Source organism: Crocodylus porosus, unplaced genomic scaffold, assembly GCF_001723895.1.
Source record: "Crocodylus porosus isolate Cpor-Errol unplaced genomic scaffold, CroPor_comp1, whole genome shotgun sequence".
In the NCBI taxonomy this organism is placed as follows: Eukaryota; Metazoa; Chordata; order Crocodylia; family Crocodylidae; genus Crocodylus; species Crocodylus porosus.
Window position 1 is genome coordinate 15,229,115 of NW_017728925.1, and position 12,664 is coordinate 15,241,778.

The following is a 12,664-nucleotide window of genomic DNA, read 5'->3' on the forward strand; positions in this document are numbered from 1 at the left end:
GCCATGAAGAGCTGGCTTAAAATGCTCAGAACAAGTTGTTCTAGAGATGAATATTTTTTTTGTTGGTAAAGGTTGGGTGTTTTGCACTTGATTTCAGGTATCGTGATCTTCTCCAACTTGTTGGCTTTGCTGTTTACATTTTTATAGGGATTTGATCAGAAAGTTTAAAGGTATTTTGGATGCAGTGACATTTAGACTAGGTGATCTGATGAGTACTTCTCATCTAAGTCAAATTCAATAGTATGTACAGACTTTTAAAAAGTTGCCAGAGGGGAAGATGTTCTGCTTCTTAAACTAAATAAGATGAGATGAACAGACTCCAAAGAAGGCGCAGAAATTCAGAAGAAAGGGTCAGGGGCTTAAAAGGGAAAAGAGAAGGAAAAAAATGCACATTTCCATAGAAGTACACAAATCAGCAACAGTACTGTGGTAAAATGTAGCGTAACTATGCAAAGAGCACAATTCTGATGGCCTGCCTTTCTCTAGCAGAGGACAGCTTTCTTCCTTTTTATTTAAATCAGTGTTACATATTTAATCTATCTTTTTTGCTGTCTGAATGCCTCAGAGGAAAACTGTGTTGTATGTCTGGGATGGAAAAGCCTGACTTTGTTTTCTCACAAACTCAGCTGGAAAGCTAGGTAAATAACAAAATAACATATGCTTTGGAGTGCAGCATCACACCAGCTGTAGCTTGCAAACTAGCTGTTAGCCTCTAGGCATAGAATATTTATCTTGCCTGCTTTCAAGCCAATTACTCAAGGCCCGTTACACAATATATGGTAATCTTATGAGTTAACATGATAATATTCAAATCCACTGATCATTGATTCTGAAAAATAAGGACTTTGACCCAAAGGAGGGCTGGCCGTTAGCTGTTTAACAAGCTATGCTATTTCATCTGTAAGATTTTTCCTGGGGGGGTGTAATTTATCCTATCGTGACTTATAAACAACAGTAGGCAAATCCAGTTAATTTAAATGTGACTGTTCTGTATATCATCTTAAATACCAACTGGCACATCTGAGGATACAGTTTGTACTGGGGTTAAATAATGAAAGAAAGATAATACCTGGCTGTGAGGTTCAGAAATGAAAGGGGGGGGGGCGATTTATGCAAAAAAGATGTTTTTAGGTGAGATTTGAAATAATATGGGAAAAAATATAACTGATATCCTGGCAGGGAAATGCTAGGTGTTGAGAGTGGAGTTATTCATTTATTTTAAAGAAACAGTCCTTTCTATGGACAGGACAGTAAGCGTATCTTAAACAGCCACAACTCTGTCTCATTTGTTTTGCATTGTGTGTTAATTTGTATTGCAGGAAAAGATGTGGAAATGGTGAGTGAAGAAAAGGCGGTACCCTGAAAGCCTGAAAGAAAAGCAGGGAATGAAACAGCAGAGGGTTGCTTTTCATAATTGTACTGATTTCTCTTTGGAAGCCACACCATAGCTAGGTATTGAAAACCCATGATTGGGACCAGTTTCTGCCCTTTCCTGTTAGTTAAATGCTATTGACAGGTTAGCAATGGAGGTAAACTATAGCTCAGTATTTGTGTAAACAAGATAACCAAATGTCATGGTATATACGGTGGACCTGATCCCAAACTCACTGAAGTCAATGAAAATCTTTAACTGCAATGGGTTTTAGATCATGCACCATGACATTGGTTTATTCTCTGTTAATGCTCTTATTAGAGTTACCCAGTTTAGGACTTGAGGATTGTCCTTACTGATTTTGTTAATAGCTAACAGAAAAACCTTCCCTTGCTTGTGCTTTTTAAAAACCCTTTTGTCACATTTCATTGTTTCACTTTTATAAGACGATACCAAATCAATCCTAGTTGAGGGGGAAATATTTAAGAAATCATAAAAAATATGAGTGGTCCAAGTTTCTGAACACATCTTCCCCACTAAGTTAAATTCTCTTTCCAGCTAGCATCTGGCATGTCAGCATAAGTCTTCAGTGTTGCTGCCTTATCCCAGTGCACTTGACACCCACCTGAAACTAGTTGCTCATCCACAAGCAGGCAGAGTTCTTCAGTTCTGTTTTCTAGGTCAAAATGCTGTTTATTTGAGTTCAGTGCTGTTTGTATACGTGATGCAGTTTAGTGGGTTTTATTACTCGTTCCAATAAAGCCTTTAAAATGTTTCACTATGATTCATTGCCATTACTTGAGTAAACTAAGAAATTATGGTTTCAAGACCTAGGAAGGAGAAGTAAGTATTCTTTAATAAATGAGTGAGCAGCATTATATAAAAGGTTAATATTATGTATAATATTATTATGTATTATAATAATACATGCTATGTATTATAATAATACATATTTCACGGTTTTCTGGTTGTGTTCTAAACAACATAGAGACAAGGATTTAAAAAAATCCTTCATCCTTTAGTAAGAGACAAGGATTTTTGTGAGAGAGCGCTTTTATTGGGCCAACTGTAGTCGGGAGAGATTTTTAGACAAGTTGTCCAGCACAAAGTGCCATTCCTCGGATCTCTTAGTGCCATGTAGTACATAAACCAAGAGTTTTAAATGAAACCTTTATGAGTGAGGAAAAAAGCTATTAACCATACGGATATGTGTTTTGTTATGATCTATGTTAACTGAACAACAGATAATTATATGTGACTTTTATACTGCCTATAAATTAACTGGAAGTGTCAGTTATTTCCATTTGCACAATTTAAATATCATTTAGGCACATTAAGTCTTTATAAATTACAGTACTAGTCTTCTACTTAAGAAAGTTCATTCTGTAACCTAGACAATCATTTTACCCCGGTTTCATGTTGAAACATATTAATGTATATTCCAATCAGAAGCTATGGAAACTGTTCTTAATGTTTTAAAGAGAGGATTTTATCCCCCCAAAATTTACAAAAACCTGTGAAACCCCTTTCCTCAGCTTTATGAACCCTGCTGCACCTTAAGCCTCTTAATTTTGTAGTCGCTCTGTCAAACTCTAATAAGAAGCCCCCATTATCAAGAAGAGTCTCATTAAAAAAAAAAACCCACAACAGAATCCCAAATTAGTGTCAGAAAACTGACAAGGTTACTGCTCTGAAGTGCTGCTGTTAATCTAGCACTGCTTTTTCTACGGCATGAGTCATTTTACAGCTTTGCAGTGCATTTGTCTTTTTTCAGAGCAGATCAGCTCAGATTTTGGTTCTATTTAAACAACGGTTTCTTGCGTTAGGCAGGTGTTCCTGTCACAGACGCCACCATCACAGCTGGCACTAACTGCCCCTCAGACGGCCATCTTAGAGACCCGGTCTCAACATGCTGAAGAGTTGCTCTGATTCCTCCCATAAATAGCACGTGAGGGTCATTTCTGAAGTATGTGACAGGATAACAAGGCTAGGGAAAGTATGCTTGCCAGCCGTTGGTGCTGTGCTGGGAGGTCTTGCTCTCCATCTGCTTAAGTAACATTGCATTCATCTATATTCAAAGGCATTGTAAGGGGAAAAGGCCACTCTTCTAGATTTTTTTAAATTATTTTTTATTCATGCACCAGCTCAGAAGCAATATGTTACACTTACTAGTCTCACTGCAGGTTTGACATCAGCTCATTTACCTGTTTTATTCTATGTTCACAGCCATTCATTTCCACTCTTCTGTGCTATCATTGAGTCTAGGCTCACTGGCAACAAGGTCACCTGAAGCTGGATATTGTAATAAAAGATTCCCATTGCAACTTAATGAGACTTTAATGACATGTAAAAGAAGCCTGTATTCATACTGATGAGCTTTGTATGGCAGGTGAAAGCAGTGGTATATTGCTAAGCAGTTATCCTAAGGACATAGCAATGCTATTGCTTGCTTGTTTTTAACCAGGCAGTTGACACTGAACTGAAGGAGAGGTTTCAGACTGCAGTCATGCTGGTTGAAAACCTACTGACAGTAGGATGGCCCACTGCTGTTGTAACTGGGGTGAAAGTTGAGTCTGTCGTAAAAGGTGATGAAGTTATCTGGCCCCGTGACATCACTTTTCTCCATGGCGGTGTTGAGACCATTACTCCTGTACATGCCGCACTGTCCCAGTTTTTTTGAAAATTCATGTGAGCAGACATAAAAGGAGGTCTGTGATGGAAGGGAGGGGAAAGGCAAAATGAGATGTTAGATCTGTGGGAAGTAACCTTTTTGGCATGCATGCCACAAATTAAGCCCCACACCCTTCCCAAATGCCACTCCAAATCCCTTTCCCGGGCCCAATATGCTGCTTTTTCAGCTCCCTGCCCTGTGCTCCCTGCTCCATCTGCTGCTCTGCTTTCTGCTCCACATCCTGTCTGCCACCATGTTGCCTGTTCCTTCCCTGATGTGGATGCCACACAGAGGCTACCTGTGCCACGTGCTGGTTGCCACCCCTGTGTTATATGCACATGTGAATGGTGCTCTATAGTAGCTAGGACTCTTGGTTTTTACAGCTCAGGAACCAAAGCCCTACAGAAGCCCACAGCAAAGGCCTGGAGACCTTTGTCCCTGAACTGGCATTGCTATCCATGCGTAATTATGTGCATGTGACTGAGCTGGTATTGATTAAAGACATTTAAGAGTAGAAAGAGGCTTTTTATTCTCTGTTGCCTGCAAGTATCTCTCTCCATTTGGAGTAACACGCTTAAGGGCAAGGATATGATGTCCTATGAAAAGTAGTACCTCTACCCTAGTGTGCTTCAGAAGTACTAGATCACTGTGTCCACTCGCTTTTGAGTGAATAACTTATCTTTTCTTTGTAATCCTCATGCACTACAAAGCCTGCTGCTTGGAGATACTGAGGTTTCTGGGTGCAGTTTTGCCAGAGCCCCCGAGTGACTTAAGCGATTTTCAATGCTTATGCTCCTACACCAAAAACTCCACCGTCTGCAACATTTGGCACTAGTCATTATTGTCTCCCTTCCTTTGTAAGTGGCTGGGGTGACGGCAGGACGCAAATCTGAAATGCAATTGAAAACATAGTCTACTGGGGTTTACAGAGCAGACCTAAGATTGAGCTGCTGTTGGATATTACGCCAGTTTAACACAAGACACAGTGATAAATTGCGGCTATTAGGTTTCCCTCTGTTCTGTTTCTTTTTGTGACTTTTCCAGCCTTATTTTCTAGCTGCCTGAATGGACATCCACATAGACATGCCTTCCTCCTACCCTAATTGCTTATGCCACTTGCAGGAGATATGTGGGCACAGGAGAGTTGGTAAACACTCTGTGCCTGGAGAAGAATACAGGCATTTTAAGATAGAGGTTCCTGTTAGGAGGGCGATGTTCGTGTTAGCTTTCTGCACACACTTACTGGCATTTCATGTACGGTAGGTGCTCTGCTTCCATACGTCTGGTTGGTGGTTCTGTACAGTGGATTGGGCTCCTTTGTCCTAAAGAACAAAATGTAAGTTTACTCAGTCCGGTTTCTTCATGCAAACTGCATTCTCTACAGGGCTAAACAGCGTGGAGAGCCCTTACAGCAAAAGATGGACATGGAGACAGTCGAGCAAGGGGGAAAAAGTGGTTTTGGATGAGATTAGGGATGTGTATGTGGTTAGAAAGCCTGCACAGCAGTCAGGCCTGTCACCATCAGGAATGTGCCTTGTGTTAAACTGACAGGAGCTCGGGGAAGAGACAGGTGCTATCAGGGCAGAAACCATACCCGAATCTGGAAATATTTGTAAGAAAAAAGACCATTCTGGACTCCGCAGAGCTGGGGCTTGAAGACAGAGCAAAGGCACACTTGGGGCCTGTTGTCTTGAAGGCTGAACCGGCTCTCGGAAAGGGTTGCAACAGCTCTGCAGCACGAGCTGGGCTTAAAACAGGTGTGGTTTGCTGAGGTCTGCAGCTGATCTCTGGGCATGCCCCCAACCCCTCTCCCTTTTGGCACTGTCTCTGCTTGCTTGATGCCTGTGTTGCAACGGCTGCCTCACCTGTAGCCCCGAAACCATCCTGGGTGGTTGAACCTGGCTGGCAAACTGTCATGCACTCGGTAATAATCGCTGGTTTTCTGCAGTGGGCCCTGCTCCATCTCCTTCTTACAGGCAGGCTCCGCTTCCAGCAGACGCCCCTGGGACATGTTGTGCCGAGGCCTAAACGCAGATCAGGCTGGACAAAGAAGCGGGGAAGTGCTGGGTACTACAGCAGCTCCCGGTCCTTTTGTCACCTGTTGCTGGGAGACAGGCTGTCCCTTGGCAACAAAAGTGGCAACGCTTCTTAAAGGAACACTGCTCTTCCCCTCCACAAAACCAGAGTTAGGGTCTGAGCAGGATGCTGGCTAGGTCCAGCAGTTGTAGGAGATCTCTGTTACAAGCGCCTGCTGTGGATCGGGAGTCGACTGCCCAGTTGGTTCTTCCCCCCACACCTTCCACCAGTGCTGCTTTGTTCCCATGTTTCCTTTTTATTCGAATGCCTGGAAGAAGGCAGCGGGGCCCTTCGTTCATCAGCAGCAGCCCCTCGACTTGAGGACGCTCACGGACAGGCCTCGAAGTGTCCGAGCCTCAAGCCGCGAATCCCGGGATGAGCAGGCCACAAGGATTCCTCTCCTGGTCCTCTCTCCCTTCTTCGCTTCGAGACGCTTCGCCTCCAAACCGGCTGCCGCACGTACTCTCGACGCCGACATCCGTGGCCTTTGGCGCATCCCAGAGCACTTATTTTGGGATCCAAGATGCTCGAGGCCCACCGACTCAAGGCATCAGGGAAGATGCTGGCATTTGCACCCCTGGGAAGCGGGGCAGTGCCACTGCACCCTGCAGGCCCCTCTGGTTTTTCTCCCGCTGTTGCATCCAGGGGCTGGGGGCGTGCAGCGCCGTGCACAGGGCGGCGGCAATGGTTCCTCCGCAGCGGCAGGCGGCGCTGCGCCGAGCCCGGGCGGGAGGAAGCGGAAAGCAGCGCCGCGGAGCCCGGCCCCTTCCTCCGGGCTGCGGCATGGCTGGGCCGCGGCTGCTGCGCGCCGGTGAGCAACCCCCGCGGGCCGATCCCCTCCCGGGGGCAGCCCGATGTGCCCTGGGGCTGGCTAGGCCTGCAGCCTGGGCTCCCCATGCACCCAGCCCCTGCGGCTCCTGGGGTGCCCGGCAAAGCGGGGCTGCCAGGGCTTGTTTCTAGGGCGCTCATGCTATGGGGGCAGGTGTCAGCTGTAGGTGTATGGGCACTGTGTGTCCTGTGCGCCCTACGACAACAGGGAGCAAGGCTTTGACTAGACGCCGAGCTAGCGGAGATGAAGGATGTCGGGGCTGGGCTCAGGCGGGGGGCTGGATGAGATGTCCTCTCCGGGCCCGCTTTGCGTAATCCTCCTCATGCAGGGCTGCGTAGCTGTATTACTGCCCGGTACCCGAGCTAGCCCTGCGTCGCAAGATAGGTACACCCACTCTCTGCACCGGTTCCCTCACCTTTGAAGTGGGGTGAGCAGCAAGCCGTCTCACAAGAGCTAGAAGCGTTTTTACAAAGCATTGCCCGCCTGCGGTAAGAGGGGTTGCAAACCGCAATGCGTTTATGATCGTACTGGCTCTGTAAACCTTTTGTTTGATTTCCTCCTCCCCTCTCTGCAGTCGTACCAAGGCTCAGCTGCGTTAGCTTGCTGGGAACAGCTTCTCCCAGAGCCGGCCCGCTCAGCACTCAACTTCATGGAACTGCTTCTGTCCCGCCAAGGAGGCAGCAGGTGGACCTCAGTGGTAAGGCTCTCTTCTCACCTGCTGGAGAAAGCCAGAGCCCGATACGGATCCAGCCTGAAAGGAACAGAACGAATTGAAGTATTCCTCTGTGATACCTACTAGAGTTGCTCTGATCTAGAAGGGAAAGCACAGCTAAGTGAATGGGCATCACTTCTTAGACCTGCTTTTCTGCTTCTGCTCTCAGATACTTGTGCATGTGTTTTTGAATGCATGGGATGATCTCCTCACTTACCTCTTAGTGTGCTGAGAGAGACTCCGTGGGTGAGGTTTGAGATGGGGAGTCAGGACTCCCGGGTTGTGTGTGTGGTGTATCTCACACCTTGGGCTTTTTCCCATGAATGTGATGATGACCCCCATGCAAATACTTCTTGAGTTATACTTTGGAGAATGGTAAAAGGAAGGGGATGTTTGTGGGGGTGGATCTAATTGTCCTATACAAGCACTGATATGCTGCTGTTCCTGGCAGCATAATATGACCACCTTTTTCTCACACCATGAGTGACCTTGGTGTTTTACAAGATAAGAGTAAAGATGAAACTCTGTTTCCTCTTCTTCCAGTTATGAATGAGAAGCTGATAAATGAATCCCTCAAGCATCCAGACTATTTCAATGTGAAAGAGCTCTTCTCCCTGAAAGATCTCTTTGAGGCCAGAGTGCATTTGGGGCACAAGAAAGGGTGCCGTCACAGGTACGTTTTATCACTTTGTCCAGGAGATTTTGGACAGTGCTGGGTAATGCCAGCTTCAGTAGTCCTTGGAAGACCTCATTGGTCTCTCAGTGTTTTGGATCGGGTTTATAGAGAAATGGGTACAACTATTTGGCCTTTCAGGTGCTTGCAGAAAGACTCTAAACTAATTGCTGTTAAAAAAGTACAAGGATGGTTATGTTGTTTGTGTGGAGGCATAGGTAGCCGTATTAGTCTGAAGTCGAGCAGAAGGCAGGCACAGAGCTATAAACTGCTCTGTGCACATCCTTTCACAGCTTCTGATGAAGTGAGCTCCAACTCATGAAAGCTTGTGCTATACATATATCTCTAATTTAGTTAGCATAAGGCAGGGAAGATGTGCACCTTACAGACTATTTGCTGCCATGGAAGTGTACAGGGTTCAAAGCAACTTGCAAAGACTGACAGATGCCGGATGGTTTCTACAGAGCAAAGGCTCTCAAGCACCAGGCCGTGGCTGAGTACCAGGCTGCGGCAGCTTGTCTGCCAAGTCGTAGCACAAGCCCCCTGCTCAGACCCCGTCTGTCAGCTCAAGCAAGCGGCTTCTGGGGTTAAAGCTGAGCTTCCAGGGTTAAAGCTGCGTGGTGGGGCAGACCAGCCGGCTCCACATGCCTCATCCTGCTCCCTTGGGGCCGCGGTATAAAAAAAGTTAGGAACCACTGCTATAGAGGAGCTAGGATGTTTGAAGATATCAGTCCAAGGATAGTAAAGGTCCAGATTCTTGGTATCCCATGTTCTCCCCTCTCTCCTAGGTTTATGGAGCCATATATCTTTGGCTGCCGTCTTCAGCAGGACATTATTGACTTGGATCAGACCATGGACCACCTCCAGCTGGCACTCAACTTCACAGCCCACATCGCCTACCGCAAGGGGATCATTCTCTTTGTCTGCCGCAACCGCCAGTTTGGACACATGGTGGAGCTCATGGCCAAGGACTGCGGGGAATACGCCCACACCCGCTACTGGGGGGGTGGTCTGCTGACCAACAGCCACGTCGTGTATGGAGGCAACGTCCGTCTGCCTGACCTCCTTATCTTCCTCAGCACTCTAAACAATGTCTTTGAGTCCCACGTGGCTATTCGGGACGCTGCCAAGATGAATATCCCTACCGTGGGGGTGGTGGATACGAACTGCAACCCTTCCCTTATCACGTACCCTATCCCAGGGAATGATGACAGCCCATCAGCTATGGAGCTCTATTGCAAGCTCTTCAAGATGACCATCATCCGGGGAAAGGACAAGAGGAAGCAGATGGAGGCTTTGTATAAACTGCAAAACCAAGCAAGCAGCAGTTAGACCCATCTTGGGTGCTTAATGGCCTACTTGCAAATCCACGAGCTCACCCATGCACTCATAAGCAGCAGGTTGTTGCCTCTGCTCATTCCCTGTGCCAGCAGTGCGTATAAGACAAATTGTTGTGAACAGTGAGATTATTAGCATAAATTTCAATGAGAGGTCGACCGTACCCTGAGAGAACCCCCTGGCCTGCTCCTTAGAGAGAGATCCAGTGTAGGGGGCAGTCCCTGCTCTGAAAAATTGCCTATGAGTATACTTGGCTATCGTCTTCTCCCCTTGTTGCCCTACAAATAAAGCTCACTCACACTGATTACAACTGGTCCAGGCTTGTTACGTAGGGTGTATCCACTTTTGTTCACTTCTGTCTGTTGCTTATTCAAGCAGAAATGTATAAAGCATGTTTTGCTGTGATTCTTTCTTTCTGAACATACTGTAGTCTGAATTGGGAAAACTGTATTGTTTCCACCCTGCCCCAACTCTCCTCTTGCTGAACAAAATAAAATATTCTATTTTTTTCCCCCACAACTTGCAAGTGTTTTCTTAAATGAAACATGAGAAATCCCATAAAAAGCTATAAATGAATGACAGGTTACGGGTTTAAGGTGGGGAATGTAATCCCACTCTGGTTTATGCCAAAGAGATCTCCTCCTTAAATAATTCTTGTAAAAACTCTGTTTTTATGGGATCACTGGTAATGCGAAATGGAGAGGTTTGCGGGGGGTGGGGGGGTGGTTTAAGTCAGTTGCAGCTTCTACACTTCCCTGTGTAGAAGCTGTAACTGACTTTAAAAAAAACCCAAACCTGTAGAGACCTGCAGGTCAAGTTTTGTGGTTTAAAAATCCCACTTTAATATACTCTCCCTTAATGTTTCATTATTTTTGTTTCCCATTGCAGAGAGACCTACACAAGTCCCAGAAAGGACTGGCTTTTCAGGGGAAATAATGAACCTATTAGGTAGCATTCATATATAGTCAGACATGAAGGTGACTAACAGGATCTTTTTCCCTTGTCTGTCCCTGATGCACTAATTGCAGGAGTGGTGTTTAACAACTGGAACTAAAGCCATTATTTTGGCTAAAGTGAAATTGGGGGGGGGAGGTTATGGTTCAGTGCTTCCTTTTATTAGTGTCTCTTATTATTTTAGAGTAACTGTTGCTGTATCTAGGGAAAAAAGCAGGCACAAAAGAATGACAAAGGTCCTCCCTCAATGGTGCTGCTATGATTGTTTTAGCGCTTTAGCTTAATCCAGATTTCCCAAGGGATGGTTCTCATTAGTCCACACTTCAGAACAGAGCCTTTGTTACAAAGAGGCTCATTCCCAAGCTGACTACACAGAATGTCGGTTCTTTAATGCAAGTGATGAGACTCTGAAGTGTCAAAGCACAACTTAAACAAAGGGTCCCTGGGCCCTAGTGCTTTTCAAGGCAGGGTTTGCTCTCCCGTTACAGGAGTTTGCTCTCCTTATTAACTACTGCGGCTGGTATAAGCCTGTCGGTTTTCTTCTTGAGCCTGGCAACTCTGCATGCTTCATACCAGACTTGCTTCCTAGTCTCCTCCCCTGGAGCTGTTTTGCAGGTGTATGCTGATAACTTCCACATATGAAATCCCTCTCTCCTTCATAGGGAGGAATGTCATCATTTTCCCCTTTTCCACCATGATGCCAACCTCAAGACCTCTTTTGTTCTCCTCTTCATCCCTTTACAGGTTCTTCTTGGGGGAGTGAGTTTTTTTTTTTTTCCCCCAGCTCCAGCCGCTGGAAGAGGTGAGAAACCCACCCATCCATTTATTCTTTAAGGAAAACATCCATCTTGCACTCTAGAAGCGAGCATGGAGTCACCAGCATGGAGAAGAGACAGAACTGCACAAGTGTTATTTTTAAGTGAAAAAGGTGCTGCTTTGGGTAAATCCAATATCTTTTATTAGACTAACTACAACTGTTGGCAGAATTCTTCCTTGCAAGCTTTCGGGTACAAACACCCTTCTTCCGGCAGAGGGAGCATCTGCAGTTTTGTGCTCTTAAAAAGGACATTTTTAAATAGATGTTTTCTGAGCCAGACTCACACTGCTGAAATGCAGGGGGGTCACCACGGTGGCCCCCATCTTCCCCCCCTCCTTTCTCCACTCTTCCAACTTCCTCCATGCACTATTCCCACCCGCTTTAGGCACCCCTTGCCAGCTCTTTGGCCTCGCTCATGTTTTGACTACAAAAACAAGAAGGGGGCATTTTTTTTTTCATGTTGCACATCTGCGCAGGAGGTTTTTAGCCTGGAGGGTTCCTGCTTGAAATCTCGGGGCTCTCCTTGTGACCCCGGCTGGCACACTGAATGGTGCTAGCATGGCATGGCACCCTTGAGAGGATCTTAAGCCAGGCATTGTGCTGACCCCGGAGAGGATGGAGATGGGTTTTTATTCTGGTTGGGAGCAAGGGCCTCAAGCTGCAGCAAGAGAAGCTTAGATGGGAGATGAGCTCTGCTAGGAGGAGACGCCACAGCATGTCCACCCTTGGAAGTTTTCAAGAGCAGGTCAGAAGACACTTGGCTTGATTAGGAATTGCTTAGGGACCCCCCACACCAGGCAGCCCTGCTTTCCTCGGACCCCCGCCCCCCGCGCAGGTGGCACTGCTGCACTTCGTCCTCCCCGCCTGCGGGGGGCGCGCTCGCGCCACCACGACGCTCTGCTTCGCGAAGGGAAAGGCAGGTGGGGGGCAGAGCGCTTTTGTCCCTCGCGGGCGTCCGTCGGGCTACCTATATAAGCGGGCGGCGGACGAGCGTCCGGCCTTTCCCCGCGGCGCGGGTGGTAGGTTGTCGTCTTGCGGGAGTCAAATCGGAGAGTCCTCGGGATGGGGGGTGTGTGTGTGTGTGTGTGTGCGTGCGCGCGCGCGCGCGCGCGCGCGCTCACATATATGTGCGCTGGGGGTGTGGGTGTCTGCCTGCGTGCATGTGTGTGTGTGTGTGTGTGTGCGCGCGCGCGCGCGCGCTCACATATATGTGCGCTGGGGG

General features: G+C 46.8%; 4 protein-coding genes across 7 annotated transcripts in view; 3 read left to right on the forward strand and 1 right to left on the reverse strand.

The window, feature by feature from the left end:
* PPP1R26 (protein phosphatase 1 regulatory subunit 26) overlaps positions 1-2,156 on the forward strand; it is a 12,263-nt gene extending 10,107 nt beyond the window's left edge. The window contains exon 3 of the mRNA XM_019540915.1: positions 1,320-2,156. Within this exon, the coding sequence (XP_019396460.1) occupies positions 1,320-1,340 (21 nt within the window). The 3' untranslated portion in view covers positions 1,341-2,156. The remainder of the gene's footprint in view (positions 1-1,319) is intronic.
* Positions 2,157-3,818: 1,662 nt separating this feature from the next.
* Positions 3,819-6,519, reverse strand: CUNH9orf116 (chromosome unknown C9orf116 homolog). The gene is made up of 3 exons (XM_019540916.1): positions 5,909-6,519; positions 5,287-5,365; positions 3,819-4,082 (listed from the first exon to the last, which is right to left on the reverse strand). The coding sequence occupies exons 1-3, from the start codon at positions 6,052-6,054 to the stop codon at positions 3,894-3,896; spliced, it is 414 nt and encodes a 137-aa protein (XP_019396461.1). The 5' UTR covers positions 6,055-6,519; the 3' UTR covers positions 3,819-3,893.
* A 320-nt stretch (positions 6,520-6,839) lies between these two features.
* Positions 6,840-10,198, forward strand: MRPS2 (mitochondrial ribosomal protein S2). Its single transcript, XM_019540917.1, has 4 exons — positions 6,840-6,930; positions 7,523-7,645; positions 8,204-8,333; positions 9,122-10,198. Exons 1-4 carry the CDS (start codon positions 6,903-6,905, stop codon positions 9,663-9,665), a joined length of 825 nt encoding a protein of 274 aa, XP_019396462.1. The 5' UTR covers positions 6,840-6,902; the 3' UTR covers positions 9,666-10,198.
* Positions 10,199-12,437: 2,239 nt separating this feature from the next.
* The window catches only part of LOC109314007 (tigger transposable element-derived protein 4-like), an 8,625-nt gene continuing 8,398 nt past the window's right edge, over positions 12,438-12,664 (forward strand). For 2 of the 4 annotated variants that reach the window (XR_002102196.1, XR_002102197.1), the window contains exon 1: positions 12,438-12,461. The gene's annotated coding sequence lies outside the window, so the exon portion shown is untranslated. The remainder of the gene's footprint in view (positions 12,462-12,664) is intronic. The other 2 variants (XM_019540918.1, XM_019540919.1) reach the window with 1 other exon arrangement.

Excerpts from the sequence above, each read along its gene's own strand:
- CUNH9orf116 (XM_019540916.1), bottom strand. The coding sequence starts at position 6,054 with ATGTCCCAGGGGCGTCTGCTGGAAGCGGAGCCTGCCTGTAAGAAGGAG. Across the intron at positions 5,366-5,908 it reads GGATGGTTTCGGGGCTACAG|GACAAAGGAGCCCAATCCAC; the intron begins GTGAGGCAGCCG and ends TTTGTTCTTTAG. Across the intron at positions 4,083-5,286 it reads CTACCGTACATGAAATGCCA|ACCTCCTTTTATGTCTGCTC; the intron begins GTAAGTGTGTGC and ends CTTCCATCACAG.
- MRPS2 (XM_019540917.1), top strand. The coding sequence starts at position 6,903 with ATGGCTGGGCCGCGGCTGCTGCGCGCCG. Across the intron at positions 6,931-7,522 it reads GCCGCGGCTGCTGCGCGCCG|TCGTACCAAGGCTCAGCTGC; the intron begins GTGAGCAACCCC and ends CCCTCTCTGCAG. Across the intron at positions 7,646-8,203 it reads GCAGCAGGTGGACCTCAGTG|TTATGAATGAGAAGCTGATA; the intron begins GTAAGGCTCTCT and ends CTCTTCTTCCAG.